At 51.3% G+C, this 12,278-nt stretch overlaps 1 protein-coding gene across 8 annotated transcripts in view; it reads right to left on the reverse strand.

Moving 5' to 3' along the window:
• The window catches only part of FMNL2 (formin like 2), a 144,151-nt gene that overhangs the window by 21,648 nt on the left and 110,225 nt on the right, over window positions 1–12,278 (reverse strand). For all 8 annotated transcript variants that reach the window (XM_042783776.1, XM_042783780.1, XM_042783779.1 and 5 more), the window contains exon 10: window positions 2,628–2,702. In XM_042783776.1, the coding sequence (XP_042639710.1) occupies window positions 2,628–2,702 (75 nt within the window). The remainder of the gene's footprint in view (window positions 1–2,627; window positions 2,703–12,278) is intronic.

Here is a 12,278-nt window from a genome sequence, read left to right on the forward strand (position 1 = left end):
GCCCGGCTTTGGAGCCGGGACCACAGGGACAAAACAAGCCAAAATGGTTAAATAAAGGTCACTCGAAACCTTCCAGCTGCATCTTCCCATGTAGATCCTGACCAGCTTTAACCACCTTGTTTCCAAAATGACTTGAACCCTAGATAACGTCAAGCTGTGAGACTGGTAACAGGGATAACCCCCAGGAAGAGAGGATGGTCTAAAATACTCATGCAGGAGCTCCTGCATCCCTACCTCTCCGTGTGCAGCCATCTCTTACCCAAACAACCCGACGCACGCAGCTGGAAACCTAACTTCAGGTTTTGAGTCGTTGCAGGACCCTTTCCAGTTCCTGTGGGGAACCCTGGCTGCTCCTAGTGCTGGTACCGGCCTTCGCCAGCTGAACCCTGCTGTCCTGTCCTACCACCCAGAGCCAAATTCCCCTATTTCAAAAGCGCTTTTGTTGTACTTGCTTTGGCTCTCGCAACGTTAGGGCCAGATTCTCATTTCCTTTCTCAGATCCTTACATACACAGCTAAGGAATTTATCGAGTCAGAGAAAACTAATCTAAGAAAGTTGCTTTTCAAATGAAGTCAGTCAATGTCAACAACAGGAACCCTCTCTGAAATACTTCTGCCTTTTTGTTGCTCTTTCCTCCCAGTCGATCCATGCAATTAACCGCAGCCCCTTCCAGCTCCAGCTTCCCAGACAGCTCCCCGTTTAGGGCAGCGCGAAAGCCAGGTCCTGCAGGAATAGCTCTTTGTTTATCTTCAGTCGTTGCAACTCCTCCAACGACTGGAGCTGTAACGTCACGTCCCGGAGCCTGGGCCCCGGCAGCCGTTCCCCCGCGCCCTGCGCTGGCGTGGGCAGGGGCCCGCGGGGCTCCCCGGGGGCCAGACAGGAACGAGAGGGGATCTGCCAAGTCGTTTGTCACCAGCTCCCTCTTCTAGCTTTAGGTTTGTCATACAGTCAAGCCCTTAGTCAGTGGAAGCGGCCCAAAGACGCGGATTTTATCAGTGCTTGGGCAAATCCTGAAAAAAAATGCGTTTATCTTTTCTCAAGCAAATTTCAGCACCTCCTTCAGCCTACGGCTCGGGAGGACCACCGCATCTCCTTACAGGCCATCCAGTTGGATGCTGAATATTCACAGCTCCCTGGGCTTCTACCGACACACGCTCACGCGCATATTCCCTCTTACAACCTCACAACACACCATTCCATACCTCAAATAAAGATGAGGGATGGTTCTTTTAAAAAAGGAGCGGACAAATCCCGCAGCTCACAGCAAGGTGGCTGCCTGCAGGCTGCTGCCACCGCCTCGCCTCCAGGCCGCTCTCTCGCTCCCCAAATACACTTACCCCTCCCTGTGAGCATGGGAAAAATGACTCAGAGTCGGGTGTTGAGGACTGACAAATCTTTCTGTTAAATTATAGACTAAATTGTATGTACAGCTGAGAATACTTAATGTATACTGTGACTCCCAACGTGTCCTTACTGGGACTGCAATAACAAGGAACAAAACCAACTGTAACATGTCAGAGAGTTACTGAGAGCAGCTTGCTAACTTGAGTAAAATTGCAGGGATGGCTGTAAGTGTTTGGTTTTGGGTTTTCTTTTGTTTTTTTTTTTTTTTTTTCTTTTTAAATACAAGAGGCCATACTATCTCCTTCGCTCCACCTCCTTTTTATTCCGCCGTCCCCTCCAGGGTGCGAGCCTGCCCTGGCCATCAGGTGTCTTCAAAGCCTGTGGGAAACACCACACCAGGTGCTTTAACGCCCAATTCCCGGCAGAAAGAGGTCTTTAACACAAAGCTCAGCACTAAACCACTATAAAGTGTCACAGATGCTTAACAGAGGCCTCAGCAGACCTCCTGCTCTGCTCTCACCTCAAAAGAGGATCACAGCAGATCCGAGGCACCACGCGCCAGCGGCGCGAGGGAGACCGCGCTGACCACGCCAGCGTTTGTCTTCAGATTAAAAACAGGACTTAAATTTCTCGCCCTTCTGCCACAAGCACTCGCTTGCCACAGACTTTATAAAAACGGACACAGAAGTATTTCTGATAACCAGCTCGCTCATCCTTACTGTCACAACCTCTGCCTTTCACGTGCCGCCAACGTGGAAGCTGGCGCTGGTGTCTGTGGGTGCCAGCCAGAGTTTCCCCTCTCGCCCTTCTCTCTTGTGCTCCAGGGGAAGTGGACTGGGTGAATAATCATGCATAGACACGTTGAGGAACCAAAAGTGGTGCAAACGACAGCTATATTTATCAGCAGATCAGGACGGAGAGCAGCTGCAGCGAGTCTCTCCCACACTTCCCTGTCTGTGACTCCGAGGGTGCTGGCACACGGACAGAATACGCATCTTGATATCGCAGAAGCTGCTGCTTTGCCGCAGTGAAATAGCACACAGGACCAAAAGGCCACTTTCCTCTTACCTTCACTACGGCACAAGGCATTTCTTGAAGATAACTGAACTGAACGGAGGCTAAAAATGAAACGCAGGTTATGTAGTTTGGAATATAAAAAAAAAAACTGTATGGTGGTAATTTTAGGCCAAGGTTCAGAAGGCAGATAAATCTCTGCCTACCACAGCAGGACCAGACACAGTAAACACAGAAACCAAAGTCTGCTGGTGGGAAAGAGCACTCACCATAAAGTCGATATTGTTGTCTTCATTTCGGAAGTGCTCCATCAGCTTCTCAAAGCGCTGTTTCTCTCCACACACCTAGAAAAGAATCACCACATATCTGTTAAACTACAGCTTGCAAGAGAGTATGAAAAACATTTAAGAAGCAGCTCATCTGCTTGCTCAGAACCTCCCCGTCCGGGTTTCCTCTCTTGTTACAACTATTCTTCTTCGCGACAAATCCAGTGGAGGAATCACAGGTGAACACCGGCAAGTCGAAGGGGTCAGGTACAACTGTAACATAACTCTTTGTATCTCTTTTCCCCTAAAAATTTAATCACACCCACTGATGGTCCAAACGTAAGAACTGAGCTGCACTGCACCAGGCTGTGCCACAGGAAGACTCGGTCCCTTTCACAGTTCAGAACTGGCTTTCCACTGTAATATAATGTAATTAGGAAGAACAACAAATTACGGGGAGGAAAAAAAGAAAATTATCACCAGCTAAATGAGGAGTGAAATACATCAGCGTAACTATCAGCTGGTCACAATTACAGAGCCATAATACAGGGGTGTTGGCAGGAAACACAAGCAACTGGAGGGAGAAATAAGATCTAAGATAAAGCAGGTCTCAGGATATTGTTGAAATCTTATTACTTCCCAGTAGTTTCTCTGGCTCGGTCCTGCTTTTCCCAGCACACAAACGATCTAGAGTAATCCCCACCAAAATCACCAAATACTAAATACGTGCCTGGGTGCGCACATCCCTGCACGAACAGCGTGAAATGCTGTTCCCAGCGTCACCCTCCTCCGATGCTGGCTGCTTGCAGGGGGACAGAAGCTCCCAAAGAAGCTGTTTTGCTCTTAAAAGTCCTGAAAAGCAGAATCCGCTCACCTGGAGGATTGAAACTTCCCTTCTGCTGAGGAACAAGACCCTCGGCGAGCCCAAGAGGCTCCTCCCTTCCTTAACCAGACTTGACCCAAAAGCCCCGGGCGCGCCAGGTGCTACCGCTCAGGAGCGGGGGACAGGGCAGCGGGACCCCCAACCCAGCCTGTCCGGTCAGGGTCCGCCACTGTTTCCCTTAAGAGCCAGCTCGTGGCACAGTAGTTATGTCAAATTAGCCCACAAACGGTAATTAAGGATTGGCACGGGCTACTTCTTTAGAAACCAACCTCTGCGGGGTGGCAGCCGGTTCTCTGTACTTATTTCTAGGTTTGTGTCTCCCTCACGGAGACCGAACCCCCAACTGGCGTTTCTAGATACTCCCCAAACGCAAGTTCTTCACAAAATGCGCGTTATTATTACTACTCCCACATCAGCTTCCTCTTTCTTTTCTCTTATAGCGTGTACCTACGCCAAGATGAAGGCACCCAGCAGACCTCGCTTAAGCCACGCGGCGTTTAGTGGGACCTAAACTGAGCTGCTGGCGGGATGTGCAAAGCACTGCGAGTCGTGGCGTGCTGGGCGACCTCTCGCCACGCTTTCTGCTGCCCGCTCCGACCCAATAAAACATCCTCGTGGTGTATGTGACACACCTGCTGCCACTCCTAAGCAAAACTGCCACAACCGGGTCATGCTTCGGCTATTTGCGGTCAGCACCTGACGTCAACGGGAAATTCTGCCACTGGATCTCTGCGAGAGGATGGGGACACCGGTCATGACGAACTATTTGATAACATTACCGTCAATATTCACGGCCACAATCCCACAAGTTGCAACTAACGGGCTCTGTGCCGGCTCAGTGGCCCCCATGCGCACGGCCTCTGGTAGGCAGGACGCTGACATCGCACGCAAACACTTGCTAAAGTTGTATTGAAATGTTTCCAGCTGAACCTTAAAAGACTCGGCGTAGGATAAACGCACTTAAACAACAAAGCAAGCCCCCTCATGAAACACAGATTACACTTGTTGCTTAAACAAATTATTGTGATCTCAAACCCGAAGGACTCGGCTCTCTCTACAGCCTACGCCATGAAAGTGGTTTTGAAGCATCAAGTGCCTTTACATGGGCTGCTCCACCAGGCCCATAAAACATACGTTAAGGTCTAAGAGTAAAACAGAATCACGACAGACCCGCTCTTGGATGGAGCGAGTCTCTTGGGTATTGCCTGGCCTGCGGTTGTGCAAGGGGTGAAGCGTGCACGACCTGGCAGAAACGGGGTCCCTGGGACACGGGAAGGACGGGTGACTTTGGGAAGCCACTGCCGTTCAGCTTCAGGCTGTAAATCTTCCGTCTAATTTCGGGCTTTTCTTCAGGAGCAATCCTCGTAAAGCCTCCCCACGGCGTCAGGAATCGCCTTGCTGGGAGATCAAAGCCCAAACTCCGCGTACACGCTGCCGATGGTTAGCGCAGCCCTGATGAAAACGGAGGCCGAGCGAGCGCGCCCCCCGCCCCAGCCTCCCAGTGAGCTGGTGTCACCGGTGAAGAGCCTTAGGCTCTGCAAAACCACCCAAAGGGCCGAACTCAAACCCAAAATGGCCAGGAGCACCCCTGGGAAAACAGGGAGATCACGGTGATCCCGTCCGGCTCGCCCGCTCTCCACTTGTAGGACCAGGAATCGTCTCGTCCCGAAGAAGCTGGAGTTTACTGAGCGTGCAGCAACGTGACCTACGCTGGGCACCTACGGCGAAGGTGCTACCAAGGGCCCACCACGAGTGGGGTGCAGCCCACGGGCACACAGCTCCGCTGCGGCGTCCGCCCTTCCCGCGACACGTGCGCTTCCGTGCAGGAGCGAACTGCCCCCCTCAGGAGGAGAAGAGACGAAACGCCGCGAAGAGGCCGGCCCCCGTCAAGAAGAGCCGAAGAGAAAACCAGGATCTGGCCGAGTTTCAGGAGCCTACTGGCACTGGAAGGATCAAAGGCAGCAGCTGCCCGCCGATATAATTTGATTTTGGAGGCGTACGCTGGGCCTGATCCAAGTCCTGCTCAAAGCAAACCCAAGGAACCCTCTCCTTCACTTGCACCACAGGCTGCTGAGATGCTCGCGTCCCTACGTTAATATCCCAAGCCATTTTTTTTTCCTACTGTAGTAAATGGGACGGTACTTCGGCTCAACCAACTTCTTCCAGCATTCTCCATACTCTCCCCTCCCCACAAGACAGTCAAGAGTCAACGTAACGAAAGAAAAAAAGTAGGTTCACCTCAACCTCGAGCCCTAAACAATCACATCTCTCTTGCAGCCAGTTAAGAAAAAAACGGAGCTGCTCTAAACAAAAACACATACTGCAGAAACAAAGATAACTACGGTGCATACGATCGCTCAACAACAAAAGCCAGAAGGACCCATTTCTGAGAAATCTAATGTAAACCATTCCACATGGATGAGAAAAGCTGACATAAACAACTACAAGCCACTTATGGCTGACTAATTAAATTAAGGAGCGACCCAAAGTGATGCAGGCCCGGCAGAGAACTGCCGATCCCGCTGGCTGGGATACAGCAGCTGATAGCAAGAGGAAAAGCAACAACAACCTGCGGCTTTCGGTGGCTGCTCGCAGATATTTCACACTATCATCAGATGAGTCAGTGCTGGGAACATGTGCGTTTCAAGAGACAGCGAGCTGACTTTCATGAAATGATATAATTTATCCGGGAAGATTAAAGAGACTGAAACTGTAGATGAAGCCTACAGCCTGAAGATTGGCCAAAATCCAAGGCGAATGCTGAAATCAAATCCCACCACATAAAACCATATGTTGCCATTTATATTTGAATAAATTTCCAAGGTCTGTCATTTGAAAGTATGGCTGGGGCTAAGAAAGGCTGATCTTTCTTTTATTAGCATTATTCTGTGTAAGAAGCAAGATTAAACGGGTTACCACAGCTATAAAAAACCTCTGTCTCTACTTAGGCTGTGAAAAAAAAAAAAACTTTTTAGGTTGCATTATGCCCACGTCATTCTAGAAGAACAATGTGGCTTTATGGAAAACCACCCACGAAGGGTCCTTTCTCTGGAAAGGCTTTGGGTGCTAACGAGGCGAACCCATCACAGCTCTACTGCAGAGGTACAATACCATCCTGTAAGGAAGCAAAAGGCTCCATTATGAAAAATGCAGCGATGATTATATCCATATCCACCTGGCAATGCTCTCAGGTCAGCCAGTTCTCACTCAGACCACCCAAGAGCAAAGTTCAACCACGACAACCCTCGCGTTGCTCCTGCTTGCTGGATTGGCTGGATTACTGAAAAACGCTCCAGAAAGGCAACGCGGGCAGACAGCAAAAGACAACAGGGGCATTTTGGAAAAACTGAAGAGGTTTTCATGTGCAGCGCCAGGCAGAAAGGGGAAATCCAGGCTGATGGAAGCACATCCATCATCCTCCTACCTCAGCCAGCCAACGACACGAAGCGCCGCCTCGTTTTGTTGGAGAGTGGAGCTCGCAACTAAATCTCACCGCAGGCAGATGTAGCGTGTTCCACGTGGAGGTGGCAGAGAACACAGGCGGCATTTCAGGCGCTGGAGCTGCAGCTCGTTGGCCGAGGCACAGCTGCCAGACCGCCGTCTCCTCCTCCACATCTGGAGGACCGGTGCTCCTAAGCCTGAGACGCAGAGCCCCATCCAGACACCCCGCGTCCGTCTGTCAGCAAGGCGGGGGGGAGGGAGGGTGGCAGCTCTGAGCTCGCAACGTGTGCTCGTGGAAAATGGATTAGGAGGTCACCAACTCCCCAAACAACTAGTAAGACACCAACTTCCCCCGCGCCAGGAAGCAGCTAACGCCTGCTGGTCCCGAACACCTCACAGAAAACGAGGTAATTCTGCGTTTACACTCAAGGTGAATACGGCCTGGCGTGGCAAAGGCAGCTAGCAGTGACCTCAAGGCAGGGAAAACAATCCTCTGAAGGACCAAATTTTCAATACCTAAACCTTAGGAAAGGCTTTGCAATACAGGACATTTTCTATCAGTGCAGACGTTAAAATGACCGTCTAACCATGTGCTGCCCAAAGGTCGTTTGAAGCTGCTCCCTCCTCCTTCAAAATCACCTTCTGAGTTCTGTAAGAGCGAGGAGAGGTTGCACAATTCCACGGAAAATATGTACTGTGTAGATGAACGCAGCCCATAGTGGACGTGGTGTTATAAATAGCCTGATGTATATGCAACCCAAAAATTCATGGGAGCCTTTGTGAACCTTTTCTCCTGTCTGTGCTCCTTTGTCCGGCGGCACAATGCTGGCTTTCTCTCCCCCACAACAGCCCACTGTGATCAGCGGATCCCACCACCGGCAAGCAGCACTCCACAGGAACACTTTGTTTGGACTGATCATGCTGACATTTTTGCAGTTTGCTGAAGAACAAAAAAATCAGTTTTCCCATAAGTTACTGGTTAAGTAAACAGTTATTTAATACTTAGTAGGTTAAAATACCTTTTGCTTCTCTACCAGCAGGGTTAAGGCACTCTCAAAATACTGCTGGAGTGCAAAAGACAACAAGTTCATTTCCATTTTCCAGCACTTGCAAACAGTTTCTTCTAGCACTGTATTATTACGACGGCCCGTAAGGATAACGCGGAACCGCTGTTTTCAGCGCCGCCGTTCGGTATTCAAACAGAGAAATCTGACTCTGAATCAAGCATTGTGAAAATCGAGGGCCGAACAATATTGTCTCACTTCGCCGGGGTGAAAAAAAAACGACGGGAGGGAAACAGTGAGGTTCATCCGCCGAGCCCGGCCCCCGTCAGCTCAGCACTAACAGTCACAACCAGGGGATGCGTGAGGGGATTTAAATTCTTGTCACCCGCCAGGTATCGCCGAGCAGCAAACACATCAGTCAGCCAAACTGATGGCAAAACAAGAGGGAGCGCCGGCGTGCCGGGCCCCGCTCCTCTCTCATCCCCTGGTCTCCAACAAATCAGGCCAGCTCTTCCCTCCCCAGCATGCGGGGAAGGTCAGATGCTGGAAGAACCACCAGACGATGGGTTTCCCAAAACTTTTCTGGATTCGCTGAATTCCGATTTATTTTTCGGCATTTCTGCTCGTCTTGGAGAAGAACAAGGTGTTTTCTTGAAAGGTATAGTTCATCTTAGGAAAAGCACCTCAGTTCAGTTTTTTATTTTTAAACGCTAAAATTATTTCCCATACAGAGAAGCATACACTCACCTTACCGAATTCAATTATTCCGGTATATGCTTGTCTAATAAGCAATTTAACTGCTTTGCTGGAGGAGAGCCAAAGTCAGGAAGCGCTCCCTGCAGAGAGCCAGGATTATTTCTGGCTGGCTTTCTGTCTCTCTGCAGATCCCAGTCAATTCTTCTGCCTCCTTAGTTTGGATCCGTTTTAAAACTACTATTGTGCTTATTAAAAAAAATTTTAAAAAAGAGTGGTAGAGTCCTCTGCTCTTTTCCCAGAAATATTTAGCTGTTATTAAAGTAAATTCTCCTGTGTTCAAACTGGAGATTAACGAGAAGCTGCATAAGAATCTAAGACTGTGCTCCTTAAAATGTTAGTTCAGAGTGCTGTGATATATATTCAAGAACTGTTGTTTTCAGATCTTCACTAAAGCTGAGGAAATTAGTATTTGCAAAAAAAAAAAAAAAAAAAAAGAACAGAATTTCTTTGTAGCTGCTTTCATTATGCAATCACATTAGCGCTGTGGGGTTGTGATTTTTTTCAACATATCTGTAAACTTACTGAAGCCATTTGTTTATTGGCTGCTATGCTCTCGGTAAATGAAAACCATGTAAACCATGTAAATAAAACAGCTAAGTAGAAACGCCGCAAAAATTTTCAAATTTGAAGCAAGGCCATGAGCGGGTTGGAAAACAGCTTTCGGCACTCATAGCCTCAACAAGCTTCAATTCTGTTGAACTAGAACTTTTGTGTTATTTCTATTTCTGGATGTTCTCACCAGATTTCATAACCTTGCTCACAGCTTGCCTGCCCGCGTTATTGCTGTGCCTTAGCTCCAAGGAATCCTCGTTTAGGTTTGGTGATGCTGTGACAGCCTGAGACCGAGCGCGCAGCCTTTGAGCTGGGGAAGGAGTTTATTTTGGGGGTGCCATGGGAGGTTCTCACTTCCCAGGGATGCCCCACGATGCCGCCCGAGCCTCATGTGAAATTAGGCTAATTGAGGTATTTCTGGGGATATACAGTGCGCCGAAACCTTTGCCTCCGGGCTCTGCCAGTGATGTTTTCTATAACTAAAGAGAAACGAGCTGAGAGACGCTGGCTCTGGCTGCAAGCAAAAAGTTCTTTAAAACTACCCCAGGAGTCAAAGGCGCATATAAATATGCACATGTGTAGAGAAATATGGATATATAACGGGCAAAGCATTACCTTGCTAGGCGCACACCGCTGTAAGAAACCTTCTGGTGAAGCAAACCTCGCCCACAGCACAGCTTGGAGCTGGCCCGAGGAGTCCGAGCCGTGGTCTCCATCAGGGCAGCGCCTGGGAGCATCACTGCCAGGTTCCCATCCACGCTCACTCTGGGCTCCAAGAAACGAGCTGGCCCCAGTTAAACGCTACACTGGTCTTCAGGAGAACATAACACATCCACTCGGTGGGTAAGGAATTGGCTGGATGGGCCAGGAGGCTGGGCCCGGCGCTGTTTCCCATCCCCGCTGGGACACGGGCAGCGGGACCGAGGCCCCCCCAGCAAGTGCCCCCACGGCCCCGAGCTGTGCGGTGGGGGGCACGCTGAGGGCAGGGGTGGCATCCCGAGGGACCTGGGCAGGCTGGGGAGGGGGCCCGGGCAAACCTCCTGGGGTTCAACAGGGGCAAGGGCAAGGGCCTGCCCGGGGGTCGGGGCGATCCCCAGCAGGGCCAGGGGGGGGATTGTCCCCCTCTGCTCCGCTCTGGGGAGACCCCCCTGCAGTGCTGGGGCCAGCTCGGGGGCCCCCAACAGCAGAAGGACCCGGAGCTGCTCGAGCGGGGCCAGAGGAGGCCACGAAGATGCTGGGGGGGCTGGAGCAGCTCCCCTGGGGGGCCGGGCTGAGAGAGTTGGGGGGTTCAGCCTGGAGAAGAGAAGGCTCCGGGGAGCCCTTCGAGCGGCCTCCCAGGGCTTAAAGGGGGGGCAGGAGAGGTGGGGGGGGGACTCTGGGTCAGGGGGTGGGGATGGGACGAGGGGGGACGGTTTTGCACCAAAAAAGGGCAGATTTAGGTGAGCTCTGAGGCAGAAATCCTTCCCTGTGCAGGGGGGGAGGCGCTGGCCCAGGGTGCCCAGAGCAGCTGTGGGTGCCCCCTCCCTGGAAGGGTTCAAGGCCAGGTTGGACGGGGCTGGGAGCCCCCTGGGCTGGGGGAAGGGGGCCCTGCCCGGGGCAGGGGGTGCCACTGGGGGGGCTTTAAGCTCCCTCCCCACCCAAACCACTCTGGGATTCTATGGAAAAAAGACTGGCAGCAGCAAACTTGCACCTCGGGATAACAAAAGCAACTTTAACCCCCTACTGCAGCTACGCTCACAGTGTGTGAAATCAGAAGCAGTCAGACACAACTCTCCTGAACACAAATCCAAACTCAATCGCCTCTCTCCTCAGGTCACGCCGGGGTTGAAGCAGCGCAGTCCCCGTGCTGGGTCCGTGTGAAGGCAGCAGAAGCGTGTGAGAAGCCGCACACGTGCAGCGTGCTGGCTCACCCCGTTTCTGACGGCCACAGGCAGATTCCCCAGGACACAGACCCGCCGGAGCCCCAGCGCAACGCGCTTTTGCAAATGCAAACCAGCGTTTTCAGGAAACAGTAAGAGGAGTAAGCAATGAAATAATAGTAAACCAAAGTTTTACTGTTGGCAGTAAAGACGGCAGCTTAATTCTCTGTATACCCACACATACGATCACGCTATTAAAATGAATTAACTACTCTGAATAAGCATCAGGAAAATATATCTTGTTTTCCAACAGTGCACTCAGCCTGCTTCAATTTAAAGGGGGCACGAGCTCTTAGCATCTGGTCTGTGACCCTCCGAGCTCCCCCAAAGCTGTCTTGCAGCAAACTCCACTCCCCTTTTCTTCCCCTGGCATTCTGCTGAAGTGCATTTGCTCGTACTGCAACACAAATCCCAGGCAACTCGGATAAAACCGCGTAGCCTGTTCTCACAAATCCATGGAAACAAGGACAAAGGGCCGGGAATGCTGCTAAGGAAGCCCACTGGCAAGCGGGTAAAGGCAGGGGTCACGGCCGTGCCAAAGAGCTCACCCGGCCAAGGCTGCCATATCCCATTCGAGCAGTGTTTGCCTTCCGTGCGAGGTGCTGGGAAGAAGAGGTGGCTGCAAACAGAAGTGGCAACAGGCCAGAAAGTGTCAAAAAGATAAGGGAACAGCCAAACGCCCCGGCTATTCCCATGGGTTACCTGTGGCACGGTAACTCCAAGCTATTTCCCGTAAACACAGCCGAATTCAGCCAAGCAGCACTCAGAAAAAGGAAGTTTTTTCAGCTGCGGAGCACAGCTGGAGCTGCTTGATGTCAGCAAAGGCAAAGCTCTGCTCCCGCCGCCGGGGCTGAGCCGCAGCCTCCAGCACCACCCCAACCCCCTCGTGCTTCTGCGCCGGGACAGCTCCGAAGCCCTTTGAGGCCTGACGGCACCGCGAGCGGCTGCAGCCAAACCAAAACATCTGCTGGCCTGCCGGGCTAATGCTGCTCCTCACCACCAACATCTGACCGGGCCGAGCAGCTGAGGCTCATCTTCACGTAGAGGCTAAGCAGCACCTGGACTTCAAAAGCAGTGAGAGTTAGGGAAGTAGCATCTT

Source organism: Tyto alba, unplaced genomic scaffold (assembly GCF_018691265.1).
Source record: "Tyto alba isolate M040663 unplaced genomic scaffold, T.alba_DEE_v4.0 Super-Scaffold_7, whole genome shotgun sequence".
In the NCBI taxonomy this organism is placed as follows: Eukaryota; Metazoa; Chordata; class Aves; order Strigiformes; family Tytonidae; genus Tyto; species Tyto alba.